At 33.7% G+C, this 25035-nt stretch overlaps 1 protein-coding gene across 4 annotated transcripts in view; it reads right to left on the bottom strand.

Annotated features, from left to right (window-relative positions):
- KHDRBS3 (KH RNA binding domain containing, signal transduction associated 3) overlaps positions 1–25035 on the bottom strand; it is a 260581-nt gene that overhangs the window by 119138 nt on the left and 116408 nt on the right. For all 4 annotated transcript variants that reach the window (XR_004231106.1, XR_004231107.1, XM_031947233.1 and 1 more), the window contains exons 3-4: positions 13729–13845; positions 5482–5628 (exon numbers count right to left, since the gene is read on the bottom strand). Coding sequence is in view for 2 of the 4 variants with exons in the window: in XM_031947233.1 (XP_031803093.1) it covers positions 5482–5628; positions 13729–13845 (264 nt within the window). In the remaining 2 variants the exon portion in view is untranslated. The remainder of the gene's footprint in view (positions 1–5481; positions 5629–13728; positions 13846–25035) is intronic.

Here is a 25035-nt window from a genome sequence, read left to right as displayed (position 1 = left end):
ATTGTTAATGCTGTAAAGTTACCCATGCATATAACCTGTAAATAAAAGGCTATTAAATAAAAAATAAATAAATAAAATGATACAAATTAAGGCAGAATTAAAAAAAAAAAAACAGGAAGAAACCAAGACTTATTTGAGCAAAGTCAAAATATGGGGAAAATGGAAAAGATGAGTTGTAGACAATAATAATAAAAATTACTGCTACAATAATTATTGCTACAACAAATACTGTCACTATTACCAATTGCCATATTATCACTTGACTTGTAAGACAGTTCTCAAAGACAGAATAATAATCATTTACTTCCCAGAAAACTATGATGAGAAAAAAAGGCTTTACTATATACAAGGGAATCTTTTTAAACATTACTCACAAATATTTTAAATAGAAGATGCAATAGAAAAAAAATCTATCTCTGAAGTCAAAGAATGTGGGTTCAAATCAAATTTCAGATAACTTAATACCTTTTGATATGTCACTTAGCTTATATTACTTCATCTTTAAAATGAAAGGCTTAGAGACAGCCTCTGAGTTCGTTTTCAAGGACAGACCTATAATTCTCAGGAGATATAATAGAAATTATCAGAAATTGTAGAACATCACTAGAAAAGAACATTAAACTTAATTCATTCATAAAAACGTTTGCAAAGAGATTTCAGGTCAAGCAGCTTCAAAAAATCAGATTATGTAAGAAGAAACTCCAGAGTCAGAATTATTCAGGACTATTTTTTCAACTTGAAAGAAAAAAAATAGAAAATTCATATATAGACACATACACACACATATATGTAATATATAGTATATTATATGTATATATATATATAATAAAAAGGAAATGAAATGACATGCCTCTTAACATCATGTGCCCTTCAAAATTATGCATTATTCTATAAAAAAGATAATTTTTATGTATGAATGAGCTCAAACATTCTTTTTAAGAAAACAAGTGTTATAAAGAGTACTAAAACAAGAAACAAAATCAAAAACAAATGCAGCAGCCAAAAGAAATAAAAGGGGGACAGACCAGTACAAACAATTCAACAGATAAGATAAAAGCAGAGAGCCCATCATCCCATGGCCAAGAATTCCTAAATGAAGAAAGGCAAACTGTGGCCTTTACCAATACAAATGTCATGGCAATCAAATAACCAAAGTGATATTAGGACTGAAGGAAGAGGGGGAAAATGAGCAACTAGAATTTATAAAACAAAATTTATCTATTAAACCAAAAGAAAAAAAAAAAACAAAAAGTGGAAAAAAACCCCTGAAAAATGGCAGAGAAAAGATGAGACATTCTATCTTAAGATATATTATAAAGCAGTAATAATCAAAACTATATGGCATTTTTAACATTGATTACTGGAAAAGATTGAACAGCAGTTACAATGTTTTACAAACTCCTAGAGTAAGGACTCATGGTTGATATACACATGAAAAAGAAGTCTGGGAGAAATTAGGTATAAACCAACATTGCAAAAGGAAAGTAAGCTTGAGATGAATGCATGATCCAAGTATAAAAGGCCTTGTATTAGAGAACAGAGTAAGAAATAATGACTATTTCTCAGTTTTCATTTTTGGTTATCTATATGTAGTCTCTGACATAATCAAAAACTGTCTTCTCTTTAATGCTTTCTTGGTATTGTGACACTGACCTCTCCTCTCTCCTTATTTTCTCATTATTGTCTAAATTTATATAACACCTTTGATGGATCTTTTTTCTTCATATGCTTGCAGGCTAATCACAGGTATTCCATTCCTCAAGATTCTTTTCTCCTTCTATATTATTTCCCTTGCTGATCTGATATATCTTCCAAGGTTTAATCATCTTCTTTATCAGATATTCACTAAATCTTGTCTAGCCCTAACCACTCTCCTGCCCTTTAGTCTTACCTTGCCAATAGGATGTCCCCAAGAACATCTTACACTCAACTTCCAAAACTGAACTCATCTCAGCCTTCCACCTCTGGCCAAGAGCTAGAGATTCGACTTTTTCAATACCCTCCTATATTGAGACTAGAACAGTCTCTCCAGCCTAGAATACCTCATGCCTGGAATACTGCAAGTTTTCTGAGTGGTCCACTTGTCACAAGGATTGCCAAATTCCAGTGCATCTTCCACTCAATTGTAAAAGAGACCTTCTTAAGAAACAGTTTTTACCATGTCACCCCTTCCTCCAATTCAATCAGCTCCCTATCACCTCTAGGATCAAATATTTAAAAATCCTAGCATTTAAAGCCCATCATAATCTGAAATTTTCTTACTTTTGATCTTCTTATACTTCCTTTTGCTTACACTCTATGATCCAGGGATACTGACTTGCTATTCCTTCACAAAGACATTGCTATCTTGTGACTTCATGTGTTTTCACAGGCTATTAGCCATTCTTGTCCTATTCTCCCAAATTATCTCTAACTTTCTGGTTTCCTGCAGATTCCAACTAAAATCTTAGCTCCCACAAGAAACATTCCAGAACTCTCTTAACAACAATGCCTTTCATTTAAGCTTAAGTTTGCATGTTGTCTCTCCATTGTACTATGAAATCCTTGAAAGTAAACATTATTTTTTGGGAAGGTCTTTCTTTGTACTTTCCTGGAATATAACAGAAAACTTATATTTAATAATGCTTATATGGACTTGACCTTTAAGAGTAATAGGCAAAGTTCTTGGCCAAAGGAAAGGAGAATGACAGAGAGAAGTTCAACATTTTTTAAAGAGAAAAAGTTCTCAAGATTTTACACAAATAATCAATGCAAATTCGAAGTGAAATAGTAAACAAGGGAAAAATACTTGGAACAAAATTTCTCCAAAGATAGGATGATATTCAAGATATAAAAGGGACTGATGACAAAACAGAAGTATTTTCCAGGAGATGAAAGTATATGGACAGATAATTTTCAAAAGAAATGTCAATTATCAACAATTTCAATAACTGTTGAAAAGAGATGGTTTCAGAGAAACCTGGGAAGATATGTATGAAGTGATTGAGGGTGAAGTGAGCAGAACTTAGAAAGTGATTTATTTAATAGTAACAATATTGTAAAAAAAAAATAACTTTGAAAGATTTTTTAACGAATCTTATCAATAAAATCAACTTCTATGACTTGTGAAATGTGATAAGATAGCATGCTATCTTCATGACAGAGACAGAGTGAGAACCTCAAGATAACGAACAAGACATTTTTCACAGGGAAGATAGAGGAATTTGCTCTGCTTTATTATGCTTGTTGTTATAGGCTTGGGTTTTTTTTTTTCTCTTCATAGATTTTTTTTTACAGAAATATTAAAAACATGCATATAATTGATGATGGTAAAGTTTATAATCTAGCTAGCATATATAGTACTTTAGGGGTTACAGAGTTCTTAGGCAATCTTACTTCTTTGATCCTGGACAGTAGATACTATTATTACCTAGTAAGTGGACATTGGGCAATAGGTGCTATTTTAATACCATTTTGTAGATGAGGTCAAATGGTTTGGCCAGGGTCACATTGGTAGTAAGTACATATAGCAGATTTCAAATTCAGATCTTACTGATTTTCAGTATAGCAAATTTAAGGGTTTACGAAGAAGGTAATTTATAAGCAATAGAAAAATATGTAGCTAAGAGCACAAAAAAAAAAAAAGAAGAATTTACAACTATCTTTCATTATAGTCACAAATTTCTAACAAGGTATTATCTGTTTTCTATTTGCCTAATAAACACATGTTCAAAATTGATCTCATTTGGCGTCCCTAAAATATGTGTTTTCTTGGATTCTTTATTTTTGTTTATGATACCAGGAGTGTCTCAAGGATCTCAGCTTATCATCTGAATCACTCTGACTCTTCCCTTTTAATGGAAAGCCTTGTTAAATCCTTCTACACCTACTTCTTTCTTTCAAAAACCTGTATTTGCTCCCTTTCTACCCACCCATCATTCAAGGGGGAAAAAAATCCTCTTATAACAAATATGCACAAAGAAAAATTCCAGTATTACCTCCATACAAAATTATAGGGTTTCACAAATGTCTTAGTGCCATTTTAAACCTTGAAGCTAATGATATTTGAGACATCTTGTATATGTGTTTCATTCTGTACTTTTAGTTCTCTATCTAACCGATTATATTTACTAAGTATAAGGAAGAGCTTTTATTTGGGAGTCATGATTAAAGTTATGAGAAGATTAAAGAGGTAAGAATGATTCCAAAAATGAAAAAAGTGTCACTGAAATATTTTAAAATATATAAGAGAAGGAAATTCTCTTCAAAATTTCAAAAGGAAATTCAGAAAGAAATTAAAGTCAAGCTGAACAGCAAGATGACTATACTAAATTAAATTTGAAATGTACTTTTTTTAAAAAAGTCATAGGTAATAAGGATTCATGGCTTCATAAGAGTCCCATTTATCCTTTTATTAAATAGAGAAATATTTGTTGGTGCTTGTCAAGTTCATTCCTATAATAAGAAAAGTAAAAACAAACCCATACGATACACGCATACACGTGAGGAAGTCCAAGAATCAAATGGTGGCAATATGATAGATTGTAGTTAGGTAGAAGTTGATGGGAAGGAAAAACAAATAAGTATAACAATAATAATAAAATATATCAGTATAATAATGATATAATATATAAGTAATACATACTTATTATATATATATATTATACAAGTATATATAATAATTATAAAAATAAATATAAACAGAAATAAGTACAATAATAATAATAAAGTAGTACAGCATACATACTAAAGTAAAAACTTCTCATTTCATTGTCCTTAGCTTGCACATTCTTAGAATTAGCATTTCTGACATGATTTCCCAGAACCATACTAACATACAGTTATGTTAACTTTTTTGCTGTCTGAAGGTATTTCCTAATTGCTTCTTCAGCCTTAATCTAGTCTCTATCTTTCTCCTTTTCTGATTGACAGATTAGCTATCTATTAAGATATACAGATCTACTTTGACTTATCATTCTACCTCTCTACTCCAATGACATCACTAGAAGACAGAGAACTAGCTCTAGAAAACTCTCAGATACTTTAAAAAATTGTAGGTGTACATTGTTGGGCATTTATTTCCCATTTAGGAGTCTTCTATACCAATGATATAACAGGTCTAGTATTCATCTCTATTCTCAGTTTTTAATGCAATGCCTAATATATAGGAGGTACTCAATAAACTTTTGTTGGATTGAATTACAGATACCAGTATCATAGAATATAGACACCAAAAAGCCATGATGAACCATTTTTCTAGAGAAACTGATTGTTAAGAATGGCCAGCTTCCCTTCCCCATACCCCAACCCTCTCAATGTAATGTGCTTAAGTTATCAAATTCTTATTTTCCATAATCATCTATCATGAAACTTAGAAAGTTATGCTAACCAAAGATACTACAGTATAAAATGCAAATAAAGATACAAGGAAACTGAGGAAGGAATTTCATATGTAACTGTTTAAAGTATATTATTTAGAAGAAATGAAATTACTATACTAACAGGAATGAGAAACTTTTTAATTTCTTCCAAAGCGTGTCCCATTCGAGCATATGCTTCTGCTGGAGGGGCAAAAACTTCAATGAGAACATGCAGATCATCATTTAGGTGGAAGTACTTTGCTTCTCCACTTTTTCTTAACTCTTCTTCCTGAAGAAAAAAGAAATCATTCTTGAAAATGTGCAATTATGAGAAAAATAATGATTAAAATACATGAGTCTATTTTGGGATGTGTCACAAAAGTTTAAATGAAAAATGAACCTAAATACCTAACACAATCTTTACTAAAATTAAATTAAGAGTTGGATATATGAAATTAAGTACTCCTACAAAGGCTTTTTTGTGTAACCATAAAAAAGTAACTGAAATAGTAAAATATAAAGAGAAGTAAAAGAAATTGGATGAGGGGTTGACTTTACCACTATTCTCTATCTTTTTTTAAAGTTGAACCCTCAAGGGAGAATATTGGAAAATATTGGTCTGCAGAAATCATATCACAGTACAGTAAAATAAATGCAGCCTATTAGAGATCAAATTGACTCTTTTTCATTAGCCAGGCATGATATATATGGCTGAAGCACTAATTATAAGAATCACTTCTATATCCCTGACCAAGAGCTTTCCTCTTTGAATGCAAACCTTCAAGGATGGGGAATCTTCAAGACAGCCCTATCTACTTAAAGGTGATTCTAGTGACAAAATTTTTCCTTGTATCAAACTTGAGCCTTTATCTCTGCATCTTATTTCTGCTCCTGTTATCCCACTCTGTCTGTGTAAAACAAGTTAATCCTAGTGTGATTTCAAACACTTCAGGAGAGTAGATGTGCACTTCCTAAGTCTGCTGCTCTTCTCAATAATCACTGATTTTTGCATGGCATCTTGTCCAGACCTGTGAGTATATTTCATCTAATGTATTCTTATTTTAAAAAGTGGTGTCAAAAATTGGAATATGGAATTCCAAATACAATCTGACTTGGTAGATTTATTTATTTCTTTTCTCTGTATACTATGCTTCTTGGTGTACTTTAAAAGTTTCCATTAGCAATTTTTGTGGGCATCGTACAACTTCTATTAATATAAAATTTACTAAATATAAATATTAAATATAAAATAAACTAAAGACTAGAGACCTTTCATAGATTATATGTTACCTACTATATGTCCTATGTCATATCTATTTTGTATAAGACTTCACACTTATCCCCATGAAGTTCATATTATTCAAATCTACTCATCAATCTATCCTACTGAGAACTTTTTGGATCCTGATTCTGCCATTTGTTATTACTTTTTTTTCTCTTTCAGGCTGAAAACATCCTGATGAACAGCCATTCTCTAAGAGGACAGAAGTCATTTCAAAAATATAGAACAGCAAAGGTCCAAGAACACATCACTGGAGGAATCCACTAGACACTTCTATCCAAGGTAACATGAAAAATTAATTTCTACTCATTGGGTCTGAATCTGGAACTGTTTTAAGGAAATTTGGAAATGCTTATATGGAAATACTGTTGGGGCACTTAGGTGATACAGAGAATAAAGTGTCAAATCTATAATCAGGAAGACCCAAGTTCAAAGCCAGTCTCAGACACTTAATAGCTACGTGACCTTGGGCAAGTCCTTAACCTTGCTTGCCTCAGTTTCCCCACCTGTAAAATGAACTGCAGAAAGAAATGGCAAACCACTCTAGTATCTTTGTCAAGAAAATCCGGAACAGAGTTAGAAAGAGTCAAACGTCAGTGAAACAACTGAAGAAGTATACTGTTTTATGCCTATAGTATCAACTATTTATAAGACTAGTATCCCAATTAAAAAGGGAAATAAAGTTGGTCTAGTATGACTTGTTTTCATGAAACAATTCCATCTTTAACTGATTACTATTTCCCTAGTGTTCCTTTAAATAATATAGTGAAGAATTTTTGTTAGAAATAAAAGGCAAGGTCATTGGGTTTATAATTTGTAGGATCCAGTCTGTTACTTATTAAAAATCAGGATTTTTAATCCCAAATTCAATGGGAATTTTCCATTTCTCCAATATTTCAAAGGTAAAGGATAGCAGATTGAGAATCATAAGTACCCGTTCTTTTCAGTGTCCAGGGGCTTTATTCATTTGAACTCACTCAGAGCACCTAAATTGTGGTCTACTGGCATTACACAACAAAAGGTGTCCAATTTCCTCACTTCTCACCTAAAGTTGCCCTACCTGCTAAACGATAAGTGATAGCTCTTTTAAAAGAGATAAAAAAAATATTGCATGAGAATTCACCATTTAAAATATATCACAAAACAAAATATATCACAGAATAATTTTCAAAAATTGTCATATTACTACATTAATATATGAAATTAGTTATTTAATAATTATATAATTCATATAATAATAGCATCTTTCAGAGCTTTAATATTTGGAGAACACTTTATATTATATGATTTCTTTTGTTCCTCATAATAAACTGATGTAGCAGGTACAATTGCAAGTAGGACTAGAAGAGCTTAAGTGACTTTTTCTGCACAGTCACACAGCTAATAAATAGTTAAGGATTTAAACTAGGTCTTTCCAACTTCAAGTTTAATAACTAAATCCAACAATTTGCAATCCAAACATAAAAACACCATATAAATGTCAATTTGATTCAGATGTTCATATTACCCTGATAAACAAAAGGCAGAGTACAGTTTTCATGATAGTATATTTAGGAGCGTTTAGAAATGGTTAAATGGCTGCACCCCAAAAGTCACCATTTATGGTTTATGAAAACTTGGAGGCTGCTAGTGTAAAGCCTTGGAGGATCCGTGCTGCTTAACAATGACATATATAGAGATTTTGATGAAAACTGATCAAATTTGGAGACAGTGCAATACTAGAAACATTAGACAACTGAGTCAGAATCCAAAAATAACAATCCTAAGTGGAATCAGTGAATTCAAATATGAGTCAAAATAGAAAATGGAACCTTAGGCTAAATAGAATCAGAGAAATGACTATTCCACTATTCTCTGCTTTTGTACAAAACATCTATAGCAATATACCTGTGGGTAGCACATTTTAGGAATGATACTGATGCCAGAGAAGGTCAATCAGGTTGGCAAAAGGAACCAAGATAATGCTGTTCGTTCAAATTTAGGTTGAAATAACTAATATTTAGCCTGGAGAAGAGAAGTCGGTGGTAACAAAAACAAACAAACAAAAAACTATTAAGTATTTGAATGACTCTCCTTTTGAAGAGCAACTAGATTTCATGTGCTTTGAAGAGCAACTAGATTTCATGTGCTTTGTCCCAAAAAGAGATTTTGCCCATCTCTCTGTCTCTGTCTTTCTCTGTGTGTCTCTGTCTATAAATGTGGAATAGTCTGCTTTAGCAGGCAGTGGTTTCCCCTTGTATAGATATTTTCAAGAATGGGCTGGATGACAGCTTGTTAGATAAGATATAGGATGAATTCTCAGGTAAGCAGTTGAAAGTCCATGAAATGCCAATCTCTATTACTTTTATATTTATTAGTTTATCTTCTATCAGAAATAAGAATCCCCTCTACGACAACAAAAATACTACCTATGGTGTCAGAAGACCTTAGCTGTAATTGAGGTATTTTCTACCTGTGTGACCTTGGTTGAATTATCTAAACTCTATGAGTTTCATTTTCCTTATATGATATATAGTCATATTAAACTATTGATCTTGAATATTTATTTAATTCTTAAAGCCTATCATCACTGACAAGTGGTGATCTGGTTTACATGAATATCTCTAGTGATGGACTTCAAGATAAAGCCTGGCAGGTTATTAGCATTTGAATTTGAAGGAAAAAAATCATTAGAGCATTTCCTATGAAGGTGAAAAGATATACCATCAAAAAGACAGTGGAAGGCAGCTAGTTGTTCTTTGTGCTCAAAAAGAACCAAATAACACCATTCTGTCAAACTCCTAGTACAATGTGTCCAAATGTGGTTATTCAAAATATGAGCTTAGAAGACTCTACCATAGGTCAGACACAATTAGCCCCTATGAACATTTGGGATAAAGATGTTCTTAATTTGTTCATCTCATGTTTAAATTAAACTGTTCTTATTTGTTCATAAAGCACAGTGCCTTCTTTGATGTAGGTATGTTATATTGGACAATCCTATGCCAGTGTCTCTTATGTCTCATACAATGAAAACTATGGCTTATTCTAATATCATGTGACAGTGGCCTTGTATGAATACTCCATAAAAAAAAAAAGAAAGAAAGAAAGAAAAAGTCATCTAGGCATTCAAACGATGGAACCGGACACTGGAGTTGGAGTTGTGATCTTTGCAGCAGAGGTTGAATACTTGGCAGGTCAGCTTGAGAAAGGACTTTCTCATCTACTACTTTGGTGATCTTCAGAATCTTCCTAAGACAAGTCAACTGGAAGCAATTCAGTTTCTTGACAATGTTCTGTAGACTATCCAGGTCGCACAGGCATATAGCAATGAGGTCTGTGGCTCTATCAACCTTCAGTTTGGTAGACACCCTAATATCTCTTCTCTCCCACTTTCCTTTGGAGCACAATGTCAACCTCATCATCTATGTGAATATCCACAGAAAATATATTACTTCGGTAAGTGAACTTGTCCATAATATCCAAAATCTCTCCATTTTCTATAATTGATATTCTAATGGTTCCATTTGCTGGCTAGTGAAAAAGCTGTGTTTTCTTGATGTTAATTAGCAGGTCAAAATTAGCATATGAAAGATCATTGAATCACTGAGAACAGCAAAGTCATTTACAATTGATCATCCCATAACATTATTTTGGATACTGCACATTTTACTTTGCTTGAGTTCATGGAAAACTTACTAGGATTTTTTTGTTTGTTTGTTTGGCTTGTTTTGTTTTCTGATAGTATCATTCTCATCATTTCTCACAAACCAATAATATTCCACCATAATCATGTACCACAATTCATTCAGCTATATTCCAATTGATGTCTCCCCCTATTTTAGTCATTACTTATAGCCTTTTCAAGTTAAATAACCTACTGTCAGTGCAGTAGCTGATCGTGATGTCATTTCTTTGTTGAAGGCATCTGGCAATACTTCAGATAACATCATGCTAAAAAGCATGGGAGCAAGCACATAACTGTGATTCTCTATATTGATGTCTAAGAGAGTTCAAGAGCATCATCCATTATCCAGAACCTAATCAAGCATTTCATTGTGAAAGTGGTATATAATACTGATGAACTTCTCTAGGCAATCAAATTTTCCCATGAGATCAACGAATGTAGCGCATATAGACCTCTGTCCTGCTCCTGACATTTCTCTTGGAATAGTTGGGAAGCAAATACTGTATTGCCTATTCCTCAGTCTGAAATCATACTGGCTCTGGAAAGAATCTTGCCAACAATGACTAAGAGAGACCTTCCTTTATCCCTATCACCACCACCAGTACTGTCACAAGATAACCCCAGTGAAGGCATTTCTTAATTACAAGGAAATGATAAAACTCAGAAGATTTTGGTCAGCAGAGGATATCTGCCTGATAAAGCTCAGCTAGAATCTAATGAACTGTACAAGGCATTTTGCTACAGGAGAGGAGTCAAATAAATAGCACTAAAAACTTCTTCAATTGGAAGTTCAGCCAAAGAGAGACTGACTTCAACCTGAGGTATATAGTCAATGGCTTCAGTATAGGTTGATGACAATCTGTTGATAAGATTGTTTTAAGTGTTCAGCTAATCTCTTCAGTATTATGTCCTTATCTCTAATCACTGTGGCTCTATCAATGAGAGGCTGAGATACACCAAAAGTCTTTGGTCCCTACATAGCCTTCAGGGTATCATAAAATCACTTTGGATTGTTACCCTCAGTGTAAAATTGAATTTCATCAATTTGCTGCTTTCAGGAGTCCTGCATCTCTCTAGTCTTTACACACATTTCACTTTTGATAAAAATTAAACTTTGCCTTCTTAGAGATGGCTAAATTATGCTGCTGGTAAACTGTGCAATTATTTTTTTTTTTATTTAGCAGTTTCTGAATTTCCTTGCCATTTTTGTCAAATCAGTCTTGATGTTTGCAAATGCTCTAACCAGTGCTACACATCAAATCTCTGAAACTTGCCCACTCTTCTTTGACTTCACTGTTGTCAGCTGTTTGTTAGATAAGCTTTCCTTCCAAATAAGTAACATACTGTTCATCCAAAGAGCAGAGTTCTAAAGTTCACATTAAGTATTTTAGCAGTCATCTTGCCTTGGAGCTGCTGCTTTTGTTGAATGCAAATGCTTCCTTTTCCAGAGAATAAGTCTATGTTCTGTTTGCAATGACACTGTCTATTAAATGTCAATGTTTTCTATGAGGGTGCACTCACAAAGCTGAAAGTGTTTAGATAAATGGAAGACTGTGTTGCCGTTGAGAAGGTCATGAGATACACATGCCTTCTTCAAAAGTAAGTGATTGTTGCTGTTGCTTTTGCCAAGTCCACTCCACCCAAGTGGTTTCTGCCATGTCTGAGAGTCTATGCTGACTCAAGTGCTTTTTAGTCACCCAATATTACAAACTTATCTCCTTTGGAACATTGATGATGAGGCTCTTCAATCTTCATAAGACTTTTCGTTGGCAACATCAGGGTTCATCATGGTGGCAGGGCTCTTTCTTGCCAGTGGAGATCACACTGCCATGTGCCTCGAGGGAGGCAGACAAGTTTGTTGATGGATTACTTCTGATTATGAAACCCAAGCCAATTGCATGGTACTTTCTGTAACTGCAGCCATACAAGAACAATGTATGTCTACCTCTGGGACTGGTAAGAAGGCCTTCATCTATCTAGCCTATTTCAGCTGGAGCCACTGTTTGGATGTAATACTGTTAGGTTCTCCTGCAACAAGCGCTATTTGTCTTTCAGGTCCACTCAGATTTCAGGTTGTCCACAAGTCTATGCACATTCCAGCTATTGGTGATATATGCTATCATCTGCATAAAAGTTTTGCTGTTTCAGCCACAGTGTAGGACCCCTGCCTGTGGCAGCAAGCAGAGCACAGAATGCCTAGGGGAAGCAGACCATTTTTAGGGCAGTTTTTCCAGCTCCTTCCTCATGCCAGGAGCTCAGCAGTATGATCCTTTAAAAAGGCTACTCCAGGGGGCTGCCAAATCTCTCTGCTGCTTCGGTCCAAAGAGAAGATGATCCTAGTGTACCTGCACTTGCTGCTTTGTCACTTGGTTGTCACCACAGGACTCTCAGGTTGGTAAAATGGAATGGGTGGAGTTTTTTGACTCATGCATAAGTCCAATTTAAGTGAGGCAGTTGCATGAAGTGACTCACTTCTCTCTCATTCTCCCTCCCAGAGTCATCAGTTCAGCAATAAAATAAAAATGACTGGCAACAACTTGGGATGCAGCAGATGACTTTGATATCTTTGATATCTAACCAAGCTTTAAGGAATACCTATCATCTATTTCCACTGCCTACATGCGCTATTGAAACAAATCGTTTTAATCCACTTATTCTACTGTGGAAACCTTTATCTGCTTAGGGTAGACACCCCCTTAACTCAACAATGGGTTTGAGCCCCTTAGTTATCATCCTCAAGGTTTAGTCTATCTGCCAAAATAGTTTACTGGGGTGTGAGTGCTACATATCCTAAAGCTTCTTGGAACCACAGGTGAGATGTGGGTGGAAGGTGACACCAAAGTTGGAAAACAAGCTCTGAAAAGGGTTTGGGGGCCCCTCACATCAGAGGTGTAAATGCTTTACACCCCAGAAAGTGTTAGAAGTGCTCCTGAGTAAAAGAGACACAAAAGACAAACCATCTTTGTCAATTTCTTCTAATTAATTCAGATTTAATCCTCAGAAATCATTCAGAATTTATATGCACATACATATATAAGCACCACAAAGATCTTTTATATTATCTTAATAAAAGGGATACAAAATTCTAACAGTGATAATGGTCAATGAGAAATGACCAGAAAGACAGAACATAATAAGAACAATATCAACTGGTATTCATATAACTTTAACATTTGAAAAGCACTTTAAAAATATCTGAATTGATCCTCTCAGAAACCTTAAAAGGTAGGTGCCATTATCATGCCCACTTTATAGATCAGAAAACAGAGACTGAGTGAGTTGCTTAGGGTGACTAAGAGTAAGCGACTATGGCCAGATTTGAACTCCTGACTTCTGGTCAAAAATTTAATTTATAGATTAAAAATATAAAGTATGAAAAACCTACTCCATTATTTACTTAGCATGTGACTATTAATACTTTAGTTATCTAAGTCTATTACCTTTGTTTTGTCTCTCATGGAACCTTTTCCAAGAATGGACATTTTGGTCAAAGTTTCTTCCTGTAAACGCTTCAGTGAATTGCCACGTGGACCCAAAAGTTTTCCAACGAAGTTAAACTAGGAAAAAAAGAAAGAATAAACTATAATTTATATGCAAAAATATGCTTAAATATTTTTAAGATAAAAAGTTATGTGATGATCTAAATATTCTCATTTTTTCCCTCTCAACCCTAGAAGGTAGGCATTATCATTGTCTAGATATTACAGATGAAAAAGACAAAGAGAAACTAAAAGAATTCTCAGGATCACATATTAAATGTTTCATATCACAACTCCTGCTGACTCCACCTCCAGTAGTTTATACACTGCAGCTGGAGGTACTCTCATCCTCCTTTAATTTTATCTAGTTCCTTACTTTGCCCTCACTTTTGGTCTTATTCACATTCTATATTATTATATTTAATTTTGCACTTGACTTTTCCCTTCTCATCTCTTTCTCTATTACTCTGCAAAACCTCCCCCCTTCCTTCTCTCTCTCTCTCACTCTCTGTTATATATATTATATTAATATGTAATATATAAACAATGGGGAGACACTATTTAAAATAAGATTAAAAAACAACAACAAAACAAATCCAAGAGATATAGAAAATAATTCTTCCAATCTACCCTTTAACAGAAATAAGCTATTATTTAAACATCTTGATTAAAATTAATACTACAGAATCAAAAAAATCAACATGTAGCAATTTTTACTTTGCTATCTAAAATTCATTTTCCCTAGCATTTTAAATAAATCTAGAATTGATAGCTTAACGGTACATCTGTGTAGTATGTATCATAGGTGGTGATTAATATTTATCAATGTATTCCTTTCTTAGAAACCATTATTGGTTCCTAAAATCTATAAGACAAAATGCAAATAATTTAGTCTCAAATTTAAGGTCAATCATTGTGACTCCACTTCATATAGTCTATAACCTAGTCAAACTGCACCATTAAATGTCTTTTTTTTTTTTTATTATAGCTTTTTATTTACAAGTTATATGCATGGGTAATTTTTCAGCATTGACAATTGCAAAACCTTTTGTTCTACTTTTTCCCCCTCCTTCCTCCACCCCCCTCCCCCAGATGGCACATAGACCAATACATGTTAAATGTGTTAAAGTATATGTTAAATAAAATATATGTATACATGTCCATACAGTTATTTTGCTGCACAAGAAGAACCAAACTTTGAAATAATGTACAATTAACCTGTGAAGGAAATCAAAAATACAGGCGGACAAAAATAGAGGGACTGAGAATTCTCTGTAGTGGTTCATATTCATGCCCCAGAATCCTTTTGCAGGGTGTAGCTGGTTTAATTCATTACTGCTCTATTCGAACTGATTTAGTTCATCTTATTGTTGAAGAGGGCCATGTCCATCAGAATTGATCATCATATAGTATTTGTTGTTGAAGTATATAATGATCTCCCGGTCCTGCTCATTTCACTCAGCATCAATTCATGTAAGTCTCTCCAGGCCTTTCTGAAGTCATCCTGCTGGTCATTTCTTACTGAACAATAATATTCCATAACATTCATATACCACAATTTATTCAGCCATTCTCCAATGGTTATTTCTTACCTAACAATAATATTCCATAATATTCATATACTACAATTTATTCAGCCATTCTCCAATTGATGGGCATTCACTCAGTTTCCAGTTTCTGGCCACTACAAAGAGGGCTGCCATAAACATTCGTGCACATACAGGTCCCTTTCCCTTCTTTAAGATCACTTTGGGATATAAGCCCAATAGAAACACTGCTGGAATAAAGGGTATGCACAGTTTGATAGTTTTTTGGGCATAGTTCCAAACTACTCTCCAGAATGGTTGGATGTATTCACAACTCCACCAACAATGCATCAATGTCCCAGTTTTCCCACATCCCCTCCAACATTTCACATTATCTTTCCCTGTCATTCTAGCCAATCTGCCAGATGTGTAGTGGTATCTCAGAGTTATCTTAATTTACATTTCTCAGATTAATAATGACTTGAAGCATCTTTTCAGATGGCCAGAAATAATTTCAATTTCTTCGTCTGAGAACTGTCCATTCATATCCTTTGACCATTTATCAATTGGAGAATGGCTTGATTTCTTGTAAATTAGAATCAATCCTCTATATATTTTGGAAATGAGGCCTATATCTGAACCTTTGACTGTAAAAATGTTTTCTCAGTTTATTGCTTCCCTTCTAATCTTGTCTGTATTAGTTTTGTTTGTACAAAAACTTTTTAAATCAAAATTTTCTATTTTGTGATCAATAATGATCTCTAGTTATTCTTTGGTCATAATTTCCTTCCTCTTCCATAGGTCTGAGAGGTAAACTATCCTGTATTCCTCTAATTTGCTTATATCTCATTCTTTATGCCTAGGTCATGAACTCATTTTGACCTTATCTTGATGTATGATGTTAAGTGTAAGTCAATGCCTAGTTTCTGACATACTAATCTCCAATTTTCCCAACAATTTTTGTCAAATAATGCATTCTTATCCCCAAAGCTGGGGTCTTTGGGTTTGTCAAACACTAGATTATTAAAGTTATTGATTGTTTTGTCCTTTGAACCTAACCTATTCCACTGATCAACTAATATATTTCTTAGCCAATACCAAATGGTTTTGGTAACTGCTGCTTTATAATATAATTTTAGATCTCGTACAGCTAGGCCACCTTCATTTGATTTTTTTTTTCATTAATTCCCTTGAAATTCTTGACCTTTTGTTTTTCCATATGAACTTTGTTATTTTTTCTTGGTCATTAAAATAGTTTTGGGGGGAGTCTGATTGATATAGAGCTAAATAAATAGATTAATTCAGGTAGTATTGTCATCTTTTATTGTATTTGCTCACCCTATCCATTAAAATGTCTTGCTGATCTTATCCTCTTTCTTCTGTTCAAACAGACCTTCATTTGCAGAAATGCTCTTCCAAATTGGAACCTTGCTCTTCCTTCAAGGTAGAAGTGTTTTTTATTTATTTATGTGTCAGCTACTCCTTAAATCTTTCCCTCATTGCATCTAGTTGAAAGTACTCATTCCTGACTCTAAATTTTTATATGGCTCTTAATCTAATCTTCTTCTTTGTTCCATCACATTCTATTATTATCATATATGTTTGTATACATAGCTACTTTTTCCTCCCTATTACATTACAACCCCCCTGTAAATACAAGTATTACTTTGTTTTTCATTTTGTATTCATTGACCCTATTACAATGAATGTCTTGTCTACAGTAGGTCTCAAATAGATATTGAGTTGAATTTGCAATCATTGGATTTTATTTCAAATAATTTAGATGATTTTAGTGATCTATCCTTTCTATTAAAGCTAAATATCATCTTGTTTTTCAATCTACATAATGCTGTTGGATAAAGTAATTCAACAAAATATATCTTGAGTGTGTTCCACATGTTCAGAAATGGTTGAGGGGCTGTCAAAGATACAAAAGAGTAAATCATGGGCTCATTCTCTCAAAGAGCTTACAATTTTTTAATTGACATTATAGCACTACATCCTATACACTACACTATAAAATACAGACTGAGAATATGTTAAGATATCAGCTCCACCCCCCCCAAAAAAAAAGAAAAGAAAAAGAAAAAAAGAAAATTGTACAATTAAATAAGCTATGATTTCAAGAGTTTTAATGAATAAGATTTGTTTAAGATAAGAGTTTAAATAGTATAAAGTACATAAATGCATTATATTTTCTAAGTAATTTCTGTTCCTAAAGAAACTTTCTCTAACATCTTAATTTTAGCTCCTTCCTTCTGTTATTTTCTATTTATCCTGTATATAGCTTGCTTTTTACTTATTTGTTTGCACATTGTCACTTTCATTAAAATATAAGTTCCTTGAGAGCAGGAACTGTCTTTTGCCTCTTTTTATATTGTCTAGCATTTATACAATACCTAGGACAAAGAAGAGGGGTTAATAAATGTTTTATGGTTGATCAGAGATTTTTAACCTTCAGTTTGTGAACTTCTAGATAAATATAGATATAACAATATTTCAATATAACTGGTTTCTTTTGTAATCTTATGTTTTATGCAGATAAAAATATTATTCTGAGAAAGATTTCATAGATTTTCCCAGGCTGTCAGAGAGCCAAAACACCAAAAAAAAGTGGGGGGAGAGGGGATAGAAAACCCCAAAGATAAGGTATTAAACAGCATACTCTAACCTACTGCTTTCCATTGAGCTTCAAACCTTGACAAATTTCTATTAGTCAATGTTGCCTTCACTTTTTCACAGCAATTCTTATTTCAACTATTATTAGGAGTGAAAAAGATTAAAGCTAGGTGAGAGTTCCAAGAACACGGTAGAGGTGGTCTGTAAATTTCAAGTTCTCCATATTTCCCCCACAAACAGAACAAATTTGCACCTCAGGAAGGATATAATCTGGTGAAAAATCCAGAGGACTTGGGGCAGAACAGGGGTCCTCCTGGTACAACCTAAGAAGATCTGAATAAAGAGCCAGACTAGGGTTTAACCAATGTGAAGTACAAACACTTTCAGGCTAGGTCCGCAGAACCAACAAGTGGGGATCCATGCTGTGAGATGGGTTTGCCTGTTAATTTCAGCAGGAGTCACAGTACTTTTACCTCCCCAACAAAAGGAGTCAGAAATCTAAGCACCAGAAGACTTAATAACCTGGGCTTATTAAGAACTTGGGCGAGAAGTAGCCAGCACACTAGGAGGGCAGGAGCAATGGGGCAGGGATGCTACTGGTTGTGGGCACTTGCAGTGGGGGGAGCTCTTGGTTTGGGTTTCCTGGTCAGCGTGGAGAGCTGAAATGAAGCTATAGGTATCATCCTCATATCCTTCCATTAGGGGTGCTTTAGCTAATACTTCTCATTTTAAAAAAAGAAAGAAAGAAAAAATCTGGCAAAAAACAAAGAATCCAACCATAAAAACATACTATGGGAATAGGGAAGACCAGGGTTAATCTTCAGAAGAGAACACTGAAGTTTAAAAAAAAAAAAAAAGTGAGACACTGAGTAAAACTAATAATTAAAGACCCATCCAAAAAAATTCCAAGAAGATTATTAAAAAAAAATACAAAAGGAGATAGAGTTTTAAAGATGAAAACAGTAGACCTGGGCAAGGGGAAGCCAATGAAGCTATAAGAAGTCAAGATACAACAAAACGGAATATAAAGAATGAAAAAAATAGAACAGAATGTGAAACAACTTAAAAGAAAAAACAACAGATCTAAAGAATAAAGAAGAAAAAATATAAGAATATTTTTACTACCTAAAAGCTATGCCCCAAAGAAGGACTCTGGCACAATAATGCAAGAAAAAATCCAAGAAAATTGTCCTGGAGTGATAGAATATGAGGGGAAAGTTAATATATATATATCCATCAGTCATCACCTCAGAGAGTTCCTTTATGGAAAAACACATAGGAATAGTATCACAAAATTTCAAAAATCCTAGATCAAAGAGAAAATTTTTCAAGAAAAAGAAAAAAAAAAACCAATTTAAATATACTAACACTATCCTTGTAATTATACAGGACTTATTGGCAAACTACAATCAAAGACCACAGGTCCTGGAATCACATCTAATGACAATCAAAAGAATTCATGAATTGATGTTAAGTGAAATGAGCAGATCATTGTACACAGCAACAAGATTATACAATGATCAGTTCTGATGGATGTGGTGGCTCTTTTCAGCAATGAGGTGATTCAGACCAGTTCCAATGGTCTTGTGCTGGAGACATCTGCATACAGAGAGAGGACTGAGGGGACAGAATGTGGACAACAACATGGTATTTTCACCTCTGTTGCTGACTTTTTTTTTTCTCATTTTTTTCCCTTTCTGATCTGATTTTTCTTCTGCAGTGTAATTGTGGAAATATGTATAAAAGAATTGCACATATTTAACATATGTTGGATTATTTGCTGCCTAGGAGAGAAAGTGGGTGGGAAGGAGGGAAAAATTTTGGAACACAAGGTTTTGCCAGAGTGAATTTTGAAAACTACCTTTTCATACATTTTGAAAATAAAAAGCTTTTATTTAAAAAAAGAAAAAGAGAAGACAAAAAAGGCAGGCTTTTAAGGTAACTGGTAGAAACCAAACCTTGGATACAGGAAGAAGTTCATTAACTGATGCATTAATTCTAAGATCTAGCCAAGTCACTTTAACCTCTCAATGCACTCTTCTAGGCAACTTATAAAACTCAGATTTGTAGAGTAAATTGGTAGAGGAAATTTCTTTACTTGGCATTCTGTACACTTACTTTCAAAAATTTAAGATTCACTTTATTTTTCAATGCATTTAAAAATTTTTAAATTCCAAATTCTCTCCCTCCAGTTCATCCCTCATCCAACTTTGAGGAGGCAATTTGGAACAAAAGCAAGGGTGAATGTTGAAAACTATTTTTGCATGTATTTTGAAAATAAAAAGCTATTATTAAAAGTTTTTTTTTTTTTAAATGCTGCTCTCACAGTACGTTCACCTTCACTCTCCCTCTCTCTTTTTTTCTCTCTCTCCCTCCTTCGCTCTCACACACATACACACACACGAACTAGGCCTTTGGTCAAAAATATCATATCCAGCAAAATTGAGCATAATATTGAATGAAAAAAAAAGGACATTCAATGAACTTTCTAAGACTTTCTTTCAACCAAACTTGAATTAATTAAAAAATTTAACCTGTTAAGTGTCAATGTACAATATTAATTTCAAGGAACTTAACACAGACAAATCATTTATAATTTTTATAAGGAAATGTATTCCATATGTGTAAGATTAACATCAGTAATTGAATAGCTCAAAAGAAAGATACAAATGAAGTGCAGAAGAATAGACACAGAGGTTTCAGAGTGGGGAAGACTTCTGAACCTCTGTGTCTATTCTTCCTCTGTACCTCATTTGGAGGTGATGGGTTAAAAAGCCAACATAATTTATATATACTACAAAGGGTATAGCACTCTCCCAAAATCCATAAAGACATAAGGAAGGAGGGCTGGGCAAAGGGAGATGCAAAGGGTTGGGGGTAAGAAGACAAGGGTGGGATCCATGGGTGGGAGAGAAATGAAGTTATTAGCAAGGCAAATTAAGGAGCTGAATTGAAGTAGAAAATTTAGGGGGGGAGAGAGGAGAGAGGAAGGGGGAGAGAAAGAGAGGGAGAGGGAGAAAGAGAGAGAAAATATATCTATGCTAAACTATAGTCTGCTTGGGGGAAGTGGTAGGGATGAAAAGGGAAAAAAAAAGAATAAAGTAAAAAAAAAAGTTCACAGCAGAGAACAAAACTCACAAGGAAGCAAAGATGGACACCCATGAATATAATTTCTACTACCATCATATATCCTTTATTAAAGTAGAAACTTATTGTTATATATTTTGAATCCTCCCTGATATTTTGATGGGCACACGACAATATTCTGTTCTGTTTCTTTTGCTTTTTTTAATTTTCCTTTTCTATCTTTTTTCCTATTCTGTTTTTTTAATAAATGGAAAACTTAATTTTAAGAAAAGTAATAATAAAGGAATCACAAGGTGAAACTGAAAAAAAATTAAATATATCAAGTCTAATAAAAATAGAAAAATATTCAATAGCACAGATTTGTTGTTTTGTATGCTTCATTTATACAACTAAAATGAAATATCAGTGGAAGATTTCTTTGAGTACTTCTAAAGATAGTTAAATATGTAGTAAACCTGAAAGTGTGACTATACTTCATTTGGTTTGAATGACATACTATACTGAAGACAAAATAATACCAGTTCTTAGGGGAAAATTAAAATTAAAATGCCATTTCAGAGATAAGTATATCAGCTGTTCAAGTTTAATGCATGCTCCACATTAAAATAACTAATGTTCATAAAGTCATGAAAAAGAGGACTATTTTCCAAGTATAGCTATATGAATTTTAATTGTAATATTTAGGGAAAAAATAACGGAAGCAAGATTATAGAAAAAGGACATTCATATTTATGAAAAAAAAAACCCAATAATAAATTTTATCCACTGAAACACTGAAGCAGTTGGCTGCATCAAAGGAAATAACTTGTGATAAATCAAGAAACTGAACTCAAACAATATAGGACTGCCTTTACCCTTTACTACCTAACCCTTCCTAACTTTCCTGTCAATTGCCTTTTTTTCACTTTTTTAACCAACTCAGACTTTCCCATCAGTGTCCCTCTTTGACCTTCTATGAAGGGTTGGTCTGATCCAGCAGACACACTGTAGGATGCATCCAAAGAATTTGATTTTATCTTCACAACAACCACGAGACAGTATATATTATCTCTGCTTCATAATTAGGAAACTGAAGAACACACAGCTTAACTGACTTTCCCAAAATCACACAACTAATAAATGAATGTGGCTAAATTTGAACTCCAAGGCAAGAAGCTCTATCAGATCTCTCTTACACATGTTGTCTTTTTCAATTATAGTGTGAGTTCCTTAGGGGTCAGAAACTGCATTCTTTTTCTGTTATCTTCCTAAGTACTTAGTACAGAGTATACACTTTGTTGTTGTTCAATCATGTTTCAATCATCCCCAACTTTTTGTGACCCTATTTGGGGTTTTCTTGACAAAGATACCATACGAGGAAACCAAAGGAAACAGGTTAAGTGACTTGACCAGCCTGACAGACTTAGTAAGTATCTAGGGGCCACATTTGAATTCAAAGACAAGTCTTTCTGACTCCAGGTCTAGCACTCTATCCACGGTACTATTTAACTGTCCTATGGTACAATTTAAGGATATCATAAATGCCTTTTCATCTGATATAGTCTATTTTCCTAAAATCTCAAAGGAGAAAATAAACTACCACCTGTTCTAGAATACTTTACTAACATCTTCACTCAATGATCAAGAAATATCTTCCTGAAATAGATCAAATAAACATCTAAGGTCTCTCTGAAGTTCCTTTTGAAATCCTTAAGGTAGTATACACTTTAAATTAAGAGTTTAAATTTCTACTCTGTACTCAATGAAAACCAGTTTCCAATTTTGAATTACTTTTAATTCAGACAATCATTACTTCCTTGCTTCTACAGGAAAAGAAGGAAAAGTGATTTTCTGTTCTTTCAAGAAAACATTTATGATTAATATCTATCTAGTTGTTTTTTTTTTTCCTCCCACTTAAAAGCTTTTCAGATGCTACAGAGATTATTATATCTCCATGATAATGGCAAGGCATAATTTATGTAAGTAAAATTTGCTTAACCTCTCTTCTACTAAAAGCTCAGAATCTCCCATTAGTCTACCAAGAGAGAACTCTTACACCACCTAAAGTATTGCATCTGTGGAAGGAAAGGCTACTATCCCACCATAATTCTCATTAATATTTTTCACTAAGATTCTACTTGGACCCCAAGAACTTGCTTTAAATACTATAATAAGCATTCTTATTTTGGAAATGAGTTCTACTACACAAAACAAGTCTCATCTATATCTAAAACTCTGAGTTTCTATTACTATTTACTCCAAACAGATTTAACTTGGGACTAAGAAGTACTTCTTTCTCCTACAGAACATAACAACATAACATGAAGGTTTTGTCTTAATATCCCAATCACTGAATTTATTATGCTCAAATATCTTAAAAGACAAACATCTTTTTCATATACTAAAAATACTTCTGCCATTTCTAACTTATAAACCCAAGGAGATATTTAGAGATTAAGAACAAAGAGAAATAAGGTGGATTGAACTAATGAATACAATTGAATTCTGTTTGCATTAGGGTACAGTTGGATCATTCTAACTGCCAATTAAAGTAAGCTGAACAAATTATCCACCCCATCATCAAAAGAAGCAGGAAGCCTTCCCTAAATAAACTAAACTTCATTGGAAGCCCTAGTGACTGAGCACTGAGCCCTGAGCCCTGTCGCAAACACGTTATTTGCCATAGACAATGTGCTTAGTAAAAAGGAGCATCAATCAAATAATAAAAGTATTTATTCAAAAGAAAAGAATTATGCTTCATACATAAAAACAAAGCAAAAATCAGTCCCTGTCCTCAAGGAACTTACAATGCACTGGAGAGATATGACATGTGCAAAGATAAACAATATACTTAATAAGATATATAGATATAATATTTGTATGTATATATTTATGTGTGTTTATATAAATAAAAATTATAGATAGATATGTATATATTTTGATGTATTAAGCACACAAATATATATATACATACATACATACATACACACGTGTGTGTGTGTGTGTGTGTCTGTATGTGTGTATATAAAAGTTTTCTGAGGAGGTAAGCAATGCTAAAACTCAGACAAGAATCCTCTTGGGAGATAGCACATGAACTGAGCCTTGCAGAAAATCACAGGTTCATAGAGCAAGGAGGAGTAAAGGCAGGGACTCTCCCAACCTATCCCTCAAACTGCTCCAAATTCCTTAAATAGAACCAGGATGGGAGGCCAGCACCCAATCCTAGGCCCAGCTCCTGCCCCAGCCTCAGCCCCAGCTAGCACATGAGATCTCATAGTCACAGTGGGGCAGGGACCCTCCTCATAGCTCCAGGGAAGAACAAATGTGATCAGATTCCTAGAAATCTCTGAAAGTAGCTGCATCAAACCCCAAAGGTAGGGAAAGGGCACCCTCCACCCTGGAAACAGGGACTTGCTTTAACAAAGAGTTAAAAGCCAAGTAATAGACTAGGAAAATGAGCAGACAACAGAAAAAGTTTCTGACCATTTAAATTTTTTATGGTGACAAGAAAGATCAAAACACACTCAGAAGCTGATTACAAAATCAAAGCTCCTCCATCCAAATTCTCCAAGAAAAGTAAGAATTGGGATCAGGTCATGGAAGAGTTCAAAAGGGATTTTAAAAACCAAGTAAGAGAGACTGAGGAAAAATTAGAAAAACAATTGAAAGTGGTACAAAAGGAGATACAAAAAGCTGATGAGAGGAATGTCTTAAGCAAAATAGGCTGACTGGAAAAGGAGACACAAAGCCCACTGAGGAAACTAATTCCTTAAAAATTAGAATTGAGCAAATAGAAGCTAATAACTTTATAAGAAATCAAGATAAAACAAAACAAAACAAAATGAAAAAAATATGAAATATCTCATTGCATTAAAATAGGTTATATAATTGTATATATACCTAGAGTGCTTCTGGGAAAAACAAAACTGGAAAGTACTTTTTCTTTTTTCCAGTCAATGCTTCTTATTTTTGTTATCACTCCTAGGTATCTACTTTTCTTCTTCTATTTACCCTTTTCCAGAGAGGTATCCCATATAGCAAAGAATATTTTTAAATA

Source organism: Sarcophilus harrisii, chromosome 1, assembly GCF_902635505.1.
Source record: "Sarcophilus harrisii chromosome 1, mSarHar1.11, whole genome shotgun sequence".
Classification (NCBI taxonomy): domain Eukaryota; kingdom Metazoa; phylum Chordata; class Mammalia; order Dasyuromorphia; family Dasyuridae; genus Sarcophilus; species Sarcophilus harrisii.
This window is presented reverse-complemented; position numbering and strand designations above follow the sequence as displayed.